This window comes from Hyla sarda (assembly GCF_029499605.1).
Source record: "Hyla sarda isolate aHylSar1 chromosome 1 unlocalized genomic scaffold, aHylSar1.hap1 SUPER_1_unloc_2, whole genome shotgun sequence".
Lineage (NCBI taxonomy): Eukaryota > Metazoa > Chordata > Amphibia > Anura > Hylidae > Hyla > Hyla sarda.
Window position 1 is genome coordinate 158414 of NW_026607581.1, and position 16848 is coordinate 175261.

The 16848-nt window shown below is 46.8% G+C and overlaps 1 protein-coding gene across 1 annotated transcript in view; it reads left to right on the plus strand.

The window, feature by feature from the left end:
* The window catches only part of LOC130298057 (oocyte zinc finger protein XlCOF22-like), a 34705-nt gene extending 18086 nt beyond the window's left edge, over positions 1 to 16619 (plus strand). Inside the window, exon 6 of the mRNA XM_056550948.1 lies at positions 15129 to 16619. Within this exon, the coding sequence (XP_056406923.1) occupies positions 15129 to 16375 (1247 nt within the window). The 3' untranslated portion in view covers positions 16376 to 16619. The remainder of the gene's footprint in view (positions 1 to 15128) is intronic.
* The last annotated feature ends 229 nt before the right edge of the window (positions 16620 to 16848 follow it).

Here is a 16848-nt window from a genome sequence, read left to right on the forward strand (position 1 = left end):
CAGCGAGGAGAAGATTATCATGGACACATTACAGGAGACTATACACAGCGAGGAGAAGATTATCATGGAGACATTACAGGGATTATACACAGCGAGGAGAAGATTATCATGGAGACATTACAGGAGACTATACACAGCGAGGAGAAGATTATCATGGAGACATTACAGGAGACTATACACAGCGAGGAGAAGATTATCATGGAGACATTACAGGAGACTATACACAGCGAGGAGAAGATTATCATGGAGACATTACAGGAGACTATACACAGCGAGGAGAAGATTATCATGGAGGACATTACAGGAGACTATACACAGCGAGGAGAAGATTATCATGGAGACATTACAGGAGACTATACACAGCGAGGAGAAGATTATCATGGAGACATTACAGGACTATACACAGCGAGGAGAAGATTATCATGGAGACATTACAGGAGACTATACACAGCGAGGAGAAGATTATCATGGAGACATTACAGGGACTATACACAGCGAGGAGAAGATTATCATGGAGACATTACAGGAGACTATACACAGCGAGGAGAAGATTATCATGGAGACATTACAGGAGACTATACACAGCGAGGGGAAGATTATCATGGAGACATTACAGGAGACTATACACAGCGAGGAGATGATTATCATGGAGACATTACAGGAGACTATACACAGCGAGGAGATGATTATCATGGAGACATTACAGGAGACTATACACAGCGAGGAGAAGATTATCATGGAGACATTACAGGAGACTATACACAGCGAGGAGAAGATTATCATGGAGACATTACAGGAGACTATACACAGCGAGGAGAAGATTATCATGGAGACATTACAGGAGACTATACACAGCGAGGAGAAGATTATCATGGAGACATTACAGGAGACTATACACAGCGAGGAGAAGATTATCATGGAGATATTACAGGAGACTATACACAGCGAGGAGAAGATTATCATGGAGACATTACAGGAGACTATACACAGCGAGGAGAAGATTATCATGGAGACATTACAGGAGACTATACACAGCGAGGAGAAGATTATCATGGAGACATTACAGGAGACTATACACAGCGAGGAGAAGATTATCATGGAGACATTACAGGAGACTATACACAGCGAGGAGAAGATTATCATGGAGACATTACAGGAGACTATACACAGCGAGGAGAAGATTATCATGGAGACATTACAGGAGACTATACACAGCGAGGAGAAGATTATCATGGAGACATTACAGGAGACTATACACAGCGAGGAGAAGATTATCATGGAGACATTACAGGAGACTATATACAGAGAGTAGAAGATTATCATGGAGACATTACAGGAGACTATACACAGCGAGGAGAAGATTATCATGGAGACATTACAGGAGACTATACACAGCGAGGAGAAGATTATCATGGAGACATTACAGGGACTATACACAGCGAGGAGAAGATTATCATGGAGACATTACAGGAGACTATACACAGCGAGGAGAAGATTATCATGGAGACATTACAGGAGACTATACACATCGAGGAGAAGATTATCATGGAGACATTACAGGAGACTTTACACAGCGAGGAGAAGATTATCATGGAGACATTACAGGAGACTATACACAGCGAGGAGAAGATTATCATGGAGACATTACAGGGACTATACACAGCGAGGAGAAGATTATCATGGAGACATTACAGGAGACTATACACAGCGAGGAGAAGATTATCATGGAGACATTACAGGAGACTATACACAGCGAGGAGAAGATTATCATGGAGACATTACAGGAGACTATACACAGCGAGGAGAAGATTATCATGGAGACATTACAGGAGACTATACACAGCGAGGAGAAGATTATCATGGAGACATTACAGGAGACTATACACAGCGAGGGGAAGATTATCATGGAGACATTACAGGAGACTATACACAGCGAGGAGAAGATTATCATGGAGACATTACAGGAGACTATACACAGCGAGGAGAAGATTATCATGGAGACATTACAGGGATTATACACAGCGAGGAGAAGATTATCATGGAGACATTACAGGGATTATACACAGCGAGGAGAAGATTATCATGGACACATTACAGGAGACTATACACAGCGAGGAGAAGATTATCATGGAGACATTACAGGAGACTATACACAGCAAGGAGAAGATTATCATGGAGACATTACAGGAGACTATACACAGCAAGGAGAAGATTATCATGGAGACATTACAGGAGACTATACACAGCGAGGAGAAGATTATCATGGAGACATTACAGGAGACTATACACAGCGAGGAGAAGATTATCATGGAGACATTACAGGAGACTATACACAGCGAGGAGAAGATTATCATGGACACATTACAGGAGACTATACACAGCGAGGAGAAGATTATCATGGAGACATTACAGGAGACTATACACAGCGAGGAGAAGATTATCATGGAGACATTACAGGAGACTATACACAGCGAGGAGAAGATTATCATGGAGACATTACAGGAGACTATACACAGCGAGGAGAAGATTATCATGGAGACATTACAGGAGACTATACACAGCGAGGAGAAGATTATCATGGAGACATTACAGGAGACTATACACAGCGAGGAGAAGATTATCATGGAGACATTACAGGAGACTATACACAGCGAGGAGAAGATTATCATGGAGACATTACAGGGACTATACACAGCGAGGAGAAGATTATCATGGAGACATTACAGGAGACTATACACAGCGAGGAGAAGATTATCATGGAGACATTACAGGAGACTATACACAGCGAGGAGAAGATTATCATGGAGACATTACAGGGACTATACACAGCGAGGAGAAGATTATCATGGAGACATTACAGGAGACTATACACAGCGAGGAGAAGATTATCATGGAGACATTACAGGAGACTATACACAGCGAGGAGAAGATTATCATGGAGACATTACAGGAGACTATACACAGTGATCATTAACACAAGGTAGGATGATGATTGTTCTGCATATTCTGGACAAGATTTAACAAAAATATATGAAAATTTTAACCCCTTAATGACTTATGATTTTTATTTACCTCATGGGGCAGTTAAGGGTGTATGGGGAGGGCCCCCTCTATACCTGGCGGATCTTGGCCACATTCTTCAGTTAGGGCCGCTGCTAATAGCTGACACAGAGCAATCTCTGATGCTGGATATTAACCACTTAGATGCTACAGTCAAAACTGACATCAGCATTTATACAGCCTTAGTGAGAATCATTGGTAGTGCAGTGGTCAGGATTGGCTTCCCACGAAGCAAACATGAGGGCCCATCCATCGTCATGGCAGCCTCAGGCCTATGCTAGGACTCTGTCACTGCTGGGACCTTGCTATTGATACAGATTGTCTATGGTCGGCTCTAGTGGATCAATGCAATAAATACTGCACTGATCTGTATGAGCAATCCAATGACTGCTCATACAAGTCCAAAAGAGACCACAAAGTGTAAAAACTAAAAATAAGGGGGGGGCGTGGCTTGGATGGCTGCCTGAGCAGACGTGTGTGAGGGGAGCTCCTGTTATCCTGTAACTCATCCTGCAGATATCTCACCCATCCTGCTTCTATCTGTGTGCTGCCTTGCCCTGTAGGATCCCTGCTGCTGGGGGATCCTTGTGGAGGAGCTATTTGGAGAAGAGGGGGCATAGAGAAGGAGCCCAGCTGAGGGGAGCCGATCTAGGCCCTAAGGCCTGCGGCCTCTGCTGCCCCTCTTGACCGTCATCTGGGTGACGCTGCGCTCCCTGGGGAGCTGGAGAGGCCTCTTACCGGGTCTGGTGGCTCCTTGCGGACGAGACCGGGGACCGGAGCGCGGGAGCAGCGGGTGACCTGCGGTGGACACTGGCGGAGATCCTCTCCTGGGCCGCGGTGGGATCCTGGGCGCCATCTTGTGAGACTCCTTCTGGCCCTTTGTCTCCGGCTGCTGGCTCCTGAGCGGAGGTGAGCGGAGGTGGGCGCTGGTGCCTTCGGATACCTGCAGGGATGTGGAGTTTATATCGCCCGACGCCCCGGACTAGCAGTTTTGGGCGCCGGGCAGGTGAATTTGTCCAGCCCTTAGCCCGGCTTCGGGCAAGCAGGGCCGGACCTGACAAGTGCGGCGGATCTGCAGTCTGTATGGAGCGGGCAGGAGTCGGGAGCCCGCTCCATACAGACTGCAGATCCGAAGCAGAGTAGGGGAGATGAGAAGCTGTGTATGTCTCTCTCTCCCCTGCTCTGCAGACGTGCGGGGGTAGATGAGGGGGCGTGGCTTCTTGCTCCCCGTGCAGACCTGCGTCCTCTGGCTTCACTCCCCCCAGCTGTAGCTTCGGAGAGCTGAGGGGAGAAGGCACGTCTGCACGGGGAGATGCTTGCGGCGCTCTGCAGTATGTATGGAGCGGGCTCGGGATTCCTGCCCGCTTCATACTCTGCGGCCCCCGGCTGTTCTCAGTAGCCGGGGGCCGCCGCTAATAGCCAGCATGCGGCGATCACCGCGGCTGGCTATTAACCCTTTAGATCGCCGCTGTCAAAGCTGACAGCGGCGTCTAAAGCCTGGGTTCTCAACCTGGGGTACGCGAAAACGCTGACAAATACCGGCCATGCATTGGCCAGTATTTGTCAGCGCATCGCCGCGGCAGCTCACTGTACAGTAGCGCGGCCAGAGATGCGGCCGGGGCTACTGTAAGTGAGCTGCGTGGTTGCCAGGGAGACGTGTGGCCTCCCCTGACGTTGCGCGGAGTTGCCGCACAGCGCAGGGGGACATCACACGTCATTGCGGCCCTGTGGAACATCCCGTGAAGCAGCAGGCAACGGGACCACAGGACATTAAGATGGAGGGGGAGAGGGATAATGGCGGAGGGGGGGGAGTAATTAAGCACAAGGCATTGAAATTTTATGTCTTGTGCTTTATTACTCCCCTCTCCCCTTCCATCTTAATCCCCTTGCACCAGTCCCCCCTTCCTCTGATCCCCATTTTGCCATATGCGATAATAATGGCACAAGGGGATTAATATGGAGGGGGGAAAATGACAAAAGGGGATCAGAGGGAGGGGGGAATAATGACACAAGGGGATTAATATGGAGGAGGGGGGGGGGGGTTGATTATCCCCCCCCTCCATCTTAATCCCCTTGTGCTATTATTATCCGATATGGCAAAAGGGGATCAGAGGGAGGGGGGGAGTAATGACACAAGGGGATTAATATGGAGGAGGGGGGGGGGGTTGATTATCCCCCCCCCCCCCCCCCCCTCCATCTTAATCCCCTTGTGCTATTATTATCCGATATGGCAAAAGGGGATCAGAGGGAGGGGGGAATTATCAAACCCCCCCCCCCCCCTCCATATTAATCCCCCTGTATCATTATTCCCCCTCCTCCATCTTAATCCCCTTTTTCCATATTGGATAATAATGACACAAGGGGATAAAGATGGAGGGGGAATAATGGTAAAAGGGAATCAGAGGGAGGTGGGAATTGTGGGACAGGGGGACTAAGACGGAGGGGGAATAATAGCACAAGGGGATTAAGATGGAGATGGGATGCATTAGTATAAAGGTAAGAACACGCCTTTTGTCTGCGGGTACCCCTCGCTCGCAAGTTCCGAGTGAGGGGGTACCCGGGGGTACCCGTGGACATACTTTTAGGCCTTGGGGGGTACGGTCACCGAAAAGGTTGAGAACCACTGGTCTAAAGGGACATGTGAATGCTCCCTGGTGGGCTAGGGGGGTGGATCACCCCTCCCCCCCGCAGCGCGATTGCAGGGGGGCGATCCACTATGGAGGTAGCCGGAGAACTTACCTCTGTTCCCTGCTGTCCCGGTTCTGTCATTGATAGATCCTGGCTGGTCCAGGCTCTATCAATGGATCACAGAGCTCACAGATTAATAGAGTTCAATAGAATCTATTCATCTGTCTGAGGAATCGAATGATTCCTCATAAGTCTAATAAAGTGTAAAAGAAAAAAAAAAAGTTTTAATAAAAGTTTGAAAGACACCCAGTGGTCTTCAAACGGTGCCCCTCCAGATGTTACAAAACTACAATTCCCAGCATGCCCGGACAGCCGTTGGCTGTCCGGGCATGCTGGGAGTTGTAGTTTTGCAACATCTGGAGGGCCACAGTTTGAAGACCGCTGCATTAACCCCTTCCATGTTAAAAGTTCAAATCACCCCCTTTTCCTATATAAAAACATGCAAAAATAATAAAAATAAACATATTTGGTATCGCTTCGTGTGTAATTGTGCAACCTATGAAAATATAACATTATGTATCCCGTACGGTAAATGTAATAAAATACCAAACCACAGATTTGCAATTTTTATAATATCCCAGAAAAAAAAAGTTAAAAAGCGATTAAAAAGTCAGATCAATGCCAAAATGGTACCGATACAAAAAACAGATTATGGCGCAAAAAATGAGCCCTCATACAGCCTGGTATGCGAAAAAAAAATAATGCTACAGGGGTTAAAAAATGGCAATTAAAAAAATTAGAAAAAGTTCAGAATTAGTAAAACATGACGTAAACGATACAAATCTGGTATCGCTGTAATCAGGCGCCTAAAGTAAAAAACTAACATGTTACCTCAACCACAAGGTAAATGGCGCAGAAAAGAAAACCACCGAATCTGCAAAATTATCTTTTACTATTTCAATTTCACTTCCCTTAATATATATTTATATATTTTTTGGTTCAGAGAATACGTTATTGAAAAATTAAAAGGTATCATTATAGTAGGTAGTTATGGCTATTATAGGGCGAGGAGGAAAAAATCAGAGCGTAAAAGCGAAAATTGGCCCGGACAAGTGGATCGTCATGAGGGACAAGTAGATTTTGCTCCATTTTAGTCCCGTGGACAAGTAGTTTTTTATAAAATTTCCACACCCCTGACCTGCGCTGTCTGTTGGGCCCCCCGACATCCTTGAGGGCTGTGGAGAGCGGCGAGGACCTTGAAGGAGTGGAGGGACACTCTCGTGGTGCGGGAGGGAGAGCGGCCTCGAGCGGTGCCGGCCGCCATCTTGCAAGCCTGCAGGGCCTCTTGCCGGGGTCCCTGCATTCTCCTCAGTGAGTACCCGGCCCTTCTGTGGGTTGTCAGTGGACAGTGTCCTGTGTGAGAGGAGCGCCCAATTTACTTGGAGTCTCAACAGCTGGAGGTCCCCTGGGCTGCTGGTTGTGGGAGCATTGCTGAAGGGGGGGCCGGCTGTGACTTGGGGGTCCCCTCTGCCCTTTGCATCATACTTGGGACTGTGTGATAGCCTGCTGGCTGGATTGAGCGCTGATGGTTGCTGCAACTTAAAGGGGAACCCTGATTAATATTTTTGTTGGCTGGACTGTGTGCTGCAAATATCTACAGTTTAGGGGGGCACTCTGTCTCCTCCTGCTGCCTGAACTGGGTGCTGACAGCTGCTGCAGCTTAAAGAGGTGCCCCGACCCCTACTACTGCTGGCTGGACTGAGTACTGACAGTTGCTGCAACTTAAAGAGGTGCCCCGACCACTACTACTGCTGGCTGGACTGAGTGCTGACAGTTGCTGTAACTTAAAGGGGTGCCCTGACTCATACTACTGCTGGCTGGACTGAGTGCTGACGGCTGCTGCAACTTAAAGGGGTACCCTGATTCATACTACTGCTGGCTGGACTGAGTGCTGACAGCTGCTGTGACTTAAAGGGGTGCCCTGACTCCTACTACTGCTGGCTGGACTGAGTGCTGACAGTTGCTGCATCTTGAAGGGGTGCCCTGACTCCTACTACTGCTGGCTGGACTGAGTGCTGACAGCTGCTGCAACTTAAAGGGGTGCCCTGATTCATAATACTGCTGGCTGGACGGAGTGCTGACAGCTGCTGCAACTTAAAGGGGTGCCTTGATTCATACTACTGCTGGCTGGACTGAGTGCTGACAGCTGCTGCACCTTAAAGGGGTGCCCTGACTCCTGCTACTGCTGGCTGGACTGAGTGCTGACAGTTGCTGCAACTTAAGGGGGTGCCCTGACTCCTGCTACTGCTGGCTGGACTGAGTGCTGAATACGGCTGCAACTTAAAGGGGTACCCTGTCTGTTCCTGCTGATGGATGACCTGCGAGTTGTACCCTAATATAATATATAGGGGTACTCTGACTCTTGCTCTTGCTACTGCTGGCTGAACTGAGTGCTGAAAGATACTACACCTTTAAGGGGTGCCCTGATAGCTGTAGCTGGTGGCGAGACGGAGTGCTTACAGTTGTTGCAGCTTCTACTGTGTTGCCTGAGCGGTCTCCCTACTACATTATTTGCACTTTGCTATGGTGCGCAGAAACAAAGAGGGGGCCGGCACCTCTCAACAGCGAACAAGTGTGTCGTCCGCTGGTAGAAATACATTGACACTACAACAGGAGGTGGCGGCCAAATTGGAGAGGTTTGCTTTGAGGCACTCACCCCCTGACTCGCCTGACCAGGTGGTGGCCCCTCTTCCGATGGCTGACATGGCCCCCCCCTGTGGGCCCCTTGGGGGACTGTGAGGACATTTTTGAGGCTTCTAATGAGGATCCACGTATCTCCCTACCTAGTACTCCTCCTGAGCTTGCTGCAGCGGCTGCTGTTGTTACTTCTAAACCCCAGGTGGAACCTACCTTGGCTGCTGTTTTCGCGGAAATACAAAGATGCAATGTGACTCTCACTCAACTGACCATGCAGGTGGGCACTGTACAATCTGATATTTCACTTATACGTCACGACCTACAGAAGGTGACCGACCGTACCTCTGCAGCGGAGGGCCGGATCAGCGACATTGAGGATACAGTTGTTCCATTGGTTCGGGACTCTACTAGACACAGCCATGATATTGCCCTACTTAAAGCTAAAGCAGATGACCTGGAAAATCGTCTGCGCCGTAATAATGTGCGCATAGTGGGACTGCCTGAAAAATGTGAGGGACGCTCTCCGACGGAATATATGGAAACATGGCTTAAGGATGTATTTGGGGCAGATAAACTGACTCCTCTATTTGCAGTGGAAAGAGCTCACCGTGTCCCTACGAGGCCGCTTCCCCCTGGTGGCCCACCCCGCTCTATGCTGGTGAAACTTCTTCACTACCGGGACAGGGATCTGATACTTCGGCTGGCAAGGGAGCAACAACCAGTGACTGTGGACAATCACGTCATCTCTTTCTTCCCTGATTTCTCGGCGGAGGTGCAAAAGAAACGTGCCTCCTTCATGGATGTCAAAAAGAGACTGCGGGCCTTGGATATACAATACTCCATGCTGTATCCTGCCAGGTTGAGGGTGGCTGCCTTGGGTACCACCCACTTTCTTGAAGGAGTGGATGCTGCAGTGAGATGGTTGGATTCTCATGAGTCCCAGCTGCGCCGGAGGGCCCGTGGAGGCTCCCCGGGGCCAGACCCGGACTGAACTGTTCCTCTCTGTGCTCATGCTGATATTGTCATGTTGATATTTGCGATTTCCTGAAGTTATTGACTCCTGTAATTCTTTGCATATTGTGGCTTAGGTTACCGTGTGAGACATGTTGCACATTACTGTTTGTGGCCCCTTTTGATTATTTTCTCTATTCTGTTCTTAGTTCCATGTGTGGGGCCTCAGTGTTGCCTTCATGTCTGACTGGTCTCCTCTCCTACTTTTCCTTTGAAGGGGGGGGAGGGGGTTGGATTCTGGAGGGGGTGGCGCACTAATGCTTATTATATGAGATATCTATACCTTGTTTTCGTTTCTGGAGCTGTACGCATGCATACTCGCCTGTGTTCGGTTGGCTGATTGTATGCCTGCTGTATGCTCTCACTATACTGACTTTCTCCTGAAGTGTTTCCTTGGTACGACTGACTATGAGTGGTGTGGGTATACTAGCGCCCCTGAGTGCCGAGTGACGCGGCGATTTGTGTGGTTGTATTTGTACCTTGTTTTGGGGTGTTTGTTTGTTATGTTTTCCGTCTCTTCTTGGGCTGCTATGTGTACTATTTGTAGGTTTCCTGGGAATGTACGGGTGGGCTCCCCTGATTTCAGTGTTGTTATAATAGCCATTTTCTGCTCCGTTGTCTCTGATGGCGGTCTTTAATTTTATAGGATGGAATGTTAGGGGGTTGGGAGATGTGGCGAAACGCTATGCAATATTTAACTCGGTGAGACAGTTTCACCCTGCCATACTCTGCCTCACTGAAACTCATCTGACAGCTGAAACCACCTCGGCCCTTCATAGGGCATGGGTCGGTCATTCTTACCATTCTACCTTTTCCTCACATGCTAGAGGGGTTAGTCTGCTGGTCCACAAATCTATTCCGTTTAAGGCTGTCTCCTCTAGCATTGACCCGGATGGTAGATTTGTGTGTGTATTGTGTGAGGTGTCTCATCGACTGATTATTATAGTTGGTGTATATATCCCTCCTCCTTATAGTGGTGATGTAGTACGGCGTATCCTAACAATAGTATCTGGATTCCCGGTGGCCCCTGTGCTTATGTGTGGCGATTTTAATCAGGTCTTGGATGCTTCTAAAGATAAGTTTTGGGGTACTCAGGCCCCTCCCCCTTCTAGGCCTACTGGTCTTGCCAAGCTGTTGACCGAAATAGACCTATTCGATCTGTGGCGCCTCCGTAATCCTAGTGTTAGACAGTTCTCCTGTTACTCGGCCACGCATGGCACTTTATCTAGGATAGACATGGCGGTTGGGGATGGGGCCATGGCTGGACTACTTGGTGAAATTACGTATATGGCCAGAGGGTTATCGGATCGATCCGTGTACGACTTGATTTATCGGGGGGGGGGGGGGGGGGCTGGTGGAGTGCGCCCTCTGTGGAGACTGAACCCCTTCTGGTTACATTTGCTGACTACTACTGAACTAGTTGGTGCGGAACTCCGGGACTTCCTTGCCCTTAATGACGGTTCGGCTTCGGTCTCCGTGGTATGGGACTCTCTAAAGGCATTCCTCTGCGGTCTGTTTATTCGGGACATAAGTGTCCACAAGTCCTTCACCAGAGAGAGGGGGGAAAAGTTGACACTATTGGTCACAGAAGCTGAAGCTAGATATGTTTTGCACCCTACCCCTGGATCGAGGGAGGAGTGGTTGAGGGTGCAGGATGATTATACTAAATACTTAGAGGAGACGGCCGAACATAAGAGGTTTTTTAGTGAGCAGCGCTACTTTGAGTGTGGTGAGGGAACGGGCAAACTGCTGGCTTCTATTGCTCGGGCTCAGCAGGGGGTTGCATATATTGGCTGTTTGAAGGATGATCGGGGGAATGAGGTCACGGAGGAGGAGGAGATCTTAGGTGTGATGGTAGACTTTTATAAGGAGGCTTACTCTACTAAGACTTCTTGTACTGGGGAGGCCTTGGGAGCGTATGTGAGCAGGGCATCACTTCCTTCCCTTTCTCCGGAGCAGAGGGACGAGCTGGACTCGCCCATCTCTCTGGAGGAATTGGAACTGGCTCTGAAAGATGCTGCTAATGAAAAGGCCCTGGGCCCAGATGGGCTTCCGAGTGAGGTATACAAAAAATTCTCAGGGATCCTCCTGCCCCAGCTGTTGCGAGTGGTCGACTCGGCGGCTTTGGAGGGCGCTTTGCCTCGATCCATGATGGAGGCCATCGTAGTACTTATACCTAAACCGGGCAAGGACCCTCTGTGCCCTGGTTCTTACAGACCGATCTCATTACTGTGTGCTGATGTTAAGTTGTTGGCCCGGGTACTCGCTAACAGACTGGTTAATGTTGTATTATCTCTAGTTCATGGGGATCAGACTGGCTTTATGCCAGGTAAATCTACGGTGGATAACATTAGAAGAGTGTATCTTAATTTACAGATGACACAAGAGGGTGCGGGGGCTAGATCGATTTTTTCACTGGACGCTGCCAAGGCATTTGATAGCGTCGAATGGAACTATCTGTGGGGAGTGTTGGGGGCTATGGGGTTCGGGCCTAGGTTTCTTTCTTATGTCAAACTCCTTTATCATTGCCCGACTGCCCGTATTCGGGTTAATGGGCGGCTTTCCCCAGCATTTGAGTTGAGGAGAGGTACGCGGCAGGGGTGCCCCCTGTCGCCTTTACTCTTTGCATTGGCTATAGAACCACTGGCTTGCCTCCTGAGGTCCTCACCTGATATCATTGGATTCCGTTATGGCTCCCTTGATGAGAGAGTGGCGCTCTACGCAGATGATATGTTGCTGTTTTTGGGTGATACCACTAGGTCTCTGACCCCTGCCATGTCTATCATTACCGAGTTTGGTACCTACTCCGGCCTGCTTATTAATTGGGATAAGTCGGTGTTGATGCCCCTGGATCCCTTGCCCCGTATCCCTCAGATAGCCGTCTCCAATATTCAGGTGGTTAAGGAATTTAAATACTTAGGTATTATTATCACACCCTTTTTACACGATTTTATACCCCGGAATCTGACGCCCCTGCTGGACAAGAGTTCTCAGAAGGTAGCTGTCTGGTGTAAATTACCGATTTCAGTGGTTGGCCGGACTAATCTAACAAAAATGGTGCTCATGCCGCAATTATTATATGTGATACAGAACTCGCCAGTGTGGATAGCCATGACTTACTTTCATAGGATACAACGGCTTTTCAGACAGTAGGTGTGGGGGGGGGGGCGACTGCTAGGATCAAACTTGAGACGCTACAAAGGGGAAAAACTTTGGGTGGGCTAGCATTACCTAATCCCTGGCTGTATTTCCTTGCCTCACAGATACATCAGATTAGAGGGTGGGCGAAGTTACCTCTCCTAGGTCCTACGGGTCGTTTGTTTATGGCCAGACATGGAGGGAGGGTGCCATTGCATATTCTGGAGATTGGAGCCTTGACCAGGCCTCCGGATTCCTCTCCCACTACCCAACTCCTTTGCAAGCTTTGGGGCCACGCGCGTAAATTACTGGGTCTTACAAGTTTCATATCGTGTACACCGCTGTGGCGTAACCCGGGCTTGCCAGTTTTCTACTCTTTTGGGGATGCTGGTTATTGGGAAAGGAAGGGACTGTGTGAAGTGGGGCAGTTGGCTGTACAGGGGGTAGACCGATCTTTTGTGGAATTGCAGGAGGAGTTTGCTTTACCGTGCTCCTCGTTTTATCGGTACCTGCAACTCCGTCACGTGTACGAAACTCAAAATCGTCTGCGGCTGATGGAGGTGCAAACTAACAGGGTCCTCGACTCGATTATTGTGAAACGGGAATCTGCTGGAGTTATTTCTTGGCTGTACGGTGAGCTATTGAGTTTTTACCATGAACAGTTCCCTTTGACGGTCCGACATAAGTGGGAGAGAGACCTTGGTGGGCTGAGTGATGAGGAATGGTGTATAGTCTTGTCGCTTACCCCGTCGTTGTCTCTGTCGGAGGCTAACAGGCTGTCATAGCTGTTCTTTCTACATAGGGTGTATAAGACCCCTCTGTTCTTATATAAGGTTGGTGTACGGTCCGACTCTGCCTGCCCTAGGTGTGGGGAGTTGGAGGCTCACTTGCTTCACATGATGTGGGAGTGCCCCGTTTTAGATGCTTATTGGGCTGATGTGTTACGCCTTGTCAGGGATGTTTATGGGGTTACTCTGCTTAGAGAACCTAAGGTATGCTTACTTGGTCTTATTGGATGTGATAGGGAACCTTCCATGAGAGAGGTGGGGATCTTACGTGTGCTGTACCAAGCCAGGAAACTCATTGCGCAGTATTGGATTAGACCGGCTCCTCCGGGTGTAGCTGATCTTATTAACAGAATATGGCAGATAGTACGCTTGGAGAAAGGGATATATATTAAACGTAACGTTGAACGGAAATTTACTAATATTTGGGGACCCTGGGTACACCATTTTGACCCCCTGAGGACTGGTTCGTAATTGCTTGTGACCCCTCGGCCTGTGTATATCTTGGGATTGGCTTATGGTCTGGGGACTCTCTGTATGTGACTTCACTCTCTTCCTTGTCTGCCCTTTTCTTTTTCTCCTCTTCTGGTGGCTGTGTTGGATTGCCTGGGGGTGCTGCATGCTGGAGTCGTGTGCGCTGGGATTGGGGGAGTCTCCCTAGTGGAATATGAGTATATTGAAACCTATAGTTTACTGCTTGTGTATATTCCTGCTCCTGCAGAGGGAAGTGACGGATTGTTTGTATGTACGGGGGGTGGGGGGTTTATTGTTGGGGAAATGTTGTTGTATGTTTAAAAGTAGTTAAACTATTAATAAAAAATATCTGATTTAAAAAAAAAAAACTAAAAATAAAATTATAAATAAATATAATATATAATTATATAAATAAAAAATAATAAAAATAAAATTCAAAAGATGTTTTAAAAAAATGTAAATTAAAAGTGTATTCCAGGAATTCTTTTTTATTTGATTATGCTACAGGGGCTGTAAAGTTAGTGTAGTTCATAATATAGTGTCTGTACCTGTGTGTGACGGTTTTCTTACAATTCTTCTGTGATTTTCACCCCAATATTTATTTTTAACAGCATACAAAATTACTGTTGCAATGAGGCCGAGACCTGACTCACTAGTCAGCTGATGACAGGGAGCCTGTCTGCTTCAATGGGTGGAGCGATCGCTTGGTGGGAGAGAGATCAATCTGCAACTAATGCCACAGCTTTAGGCACCCTGATTGAAAACCACAGGCCTTTGGAATGGATGCAGCTCATTTATGTTTCAATGAGTGGGATGGCTGATGTGTGGGAGGGAGGAAAATAGAATTGTGGGATTTGTAGTCAAAAAAAGAAAAGTCAAACAGGAAATACCAGTTCACAAAAAGCTAACCACAGTGTTATGGTAATCTCACAACATAGCCATTTATCCCCAAGACAAGCGCAGATCCTTCCTAAGCATGTCTATTACTTACTGCCAGGTACGTACTAAATCACCTTATGGTGGAGAACCCCTTAAACCCGTCCAATAATTTTTACTTTTTTGTTGTAATTGTTTTTAAAAAGTAGTAAAGTGTAACCAAAACTATGCAAATTAGATATCGCTGTGATTGTATGGACCTGACTGATATTTTAATGCACAGTTAATACAATATAAGATCGGTCCTACAAAAAACAAGCTCTTAAACCCAGTGTAGATGGAAAAATAAAAGAGTTATGGCTATGAGGAGAGGAGGGGGAAAAAGAAAACACAAAAGCTTAAATGTCCTGGGATGTTAAGGGTTAATACTGATAATAAAATTTGTGTTATTCTCTGCAGATTCTTGTACCAGGAGATCAGAGGAGAATCTTATATCTTCAGATTATAAAGCAGATGATGATATCACACAAGATACATATGAAGAACATTCCATTATCCCAGATACACCCTCAGCCCTTCACAGCCAAGATCTGTCATCTCATCCTTATATACAGGTCCTGTCTTCTCAGTCATCACAGGATGTTCAGCAAAAAAAAGGTCACAGAAGGGGTGTTGGACATCAACGAGCTCATACAGGAAAGAAACCATATTCATGCTCAGAATGTGGGAAATGTTTTCCTTATAAATCACGTCTTGTTGTACATCAAAGAACTCACACAGGAGAGAAGCCATTTTCATGTTTAGTATGTGGGAAATGTTTTACTCAGAAATCAGAACTTGTTGTACATCAAAGAACTCACACAGGGGATAAGCCATATTCATGTTCAGAATGTGGGAAATTTTTTAATTTTAAATCAGATCTTGTTGTACATCAAAGAACTCACACAGGAGAGAAGCCAATTTCATGCTCAGAATGTGGGAAATGTTTTTCTCGGAAATCACATCTTATTCAACATCAAAGAACTCACACAGAAGAGAAACCATTTTCATGCTCAGAATGTGGGAAATGTTTTACTCAGAAATCACATCTTATTCAACATCAAAGAACTCACACAGAAGAGAAGCCATTTTCATGCTCCGAATGTAGGAAATGTTTTACTCGGAAATCACATCTTATTCAACATCAAAGAACTCACACAGGAGAGAAGCCATTTTCATGTTCAGAATGTGGGAAATGTTTTCCTGCAAAATCAAATCTTGTTCAACATCAAAGAGCTCACACAGGAGACAAGCCATTTTCATGTTCAGAATGTGTGAAATGTTTTACTCAGCAATCACACCTTATTCAACATCAAAGAACTCACACAGAAGAGAAGCCATTTTCATGCTTAGAATGTGAGAAATGTTTTACTCAGCAATCACATCTTGTTCAACATCAAAGAACTCACACAGAAGAGAAGCCATTTTCATGCTTAGAATGTGGGAAATCTTTTACTCAGCGATCACATTTTATTCAACATCAAAGAACTCACACTGGAGAGAAGCCATTCTCATGTGCAGAGTGTGGAAAATGTTTTGCTAAGAAATCCATTCTTGGTGAACATAAACGAACTCACACAGGGGAGAAGCCATTTCCATGTGCAGAATGTGGGAAATGTTTTACTCAGAAATCAAGTCTTGTTAGACATAAAATAACTCACACATGAGAGAAGTCAATTCAGAGCAGTAAATGATGCAGATAACACATCTATATATTCACCATGTACATAGGATATCTGACATTTATACATATATCATATACTGCATCTCCAAACTTGTCACCAATTGTCAATAAACGTTTTCTTTCTTTATATTATTTATTATTCTTATATTCATCTCCGCACACTGGACTTATAATAAATGTAATATTGTCCCTGACGTTGTATATAGGGAATGTAACGCGTCAGTGTTGTCCCCGCCCCCTTCTCATTATGATTATAGAGACTTTAATTCAAGGCATCAGACAGGATCCGCGCGTCTCCCTTGAAGATCGTCTCTTCTGAACATAAGACGCTGCAGATACTTTTATTTATCACAAACCGTAGACGAGCGTTTCCCGTCTTGACGTCTATTTTCGGTCTCAGATCATAAAATCCATTTTTTTATATGAGAAGTCGTCAATATCTCAGCGTCCCCCGGG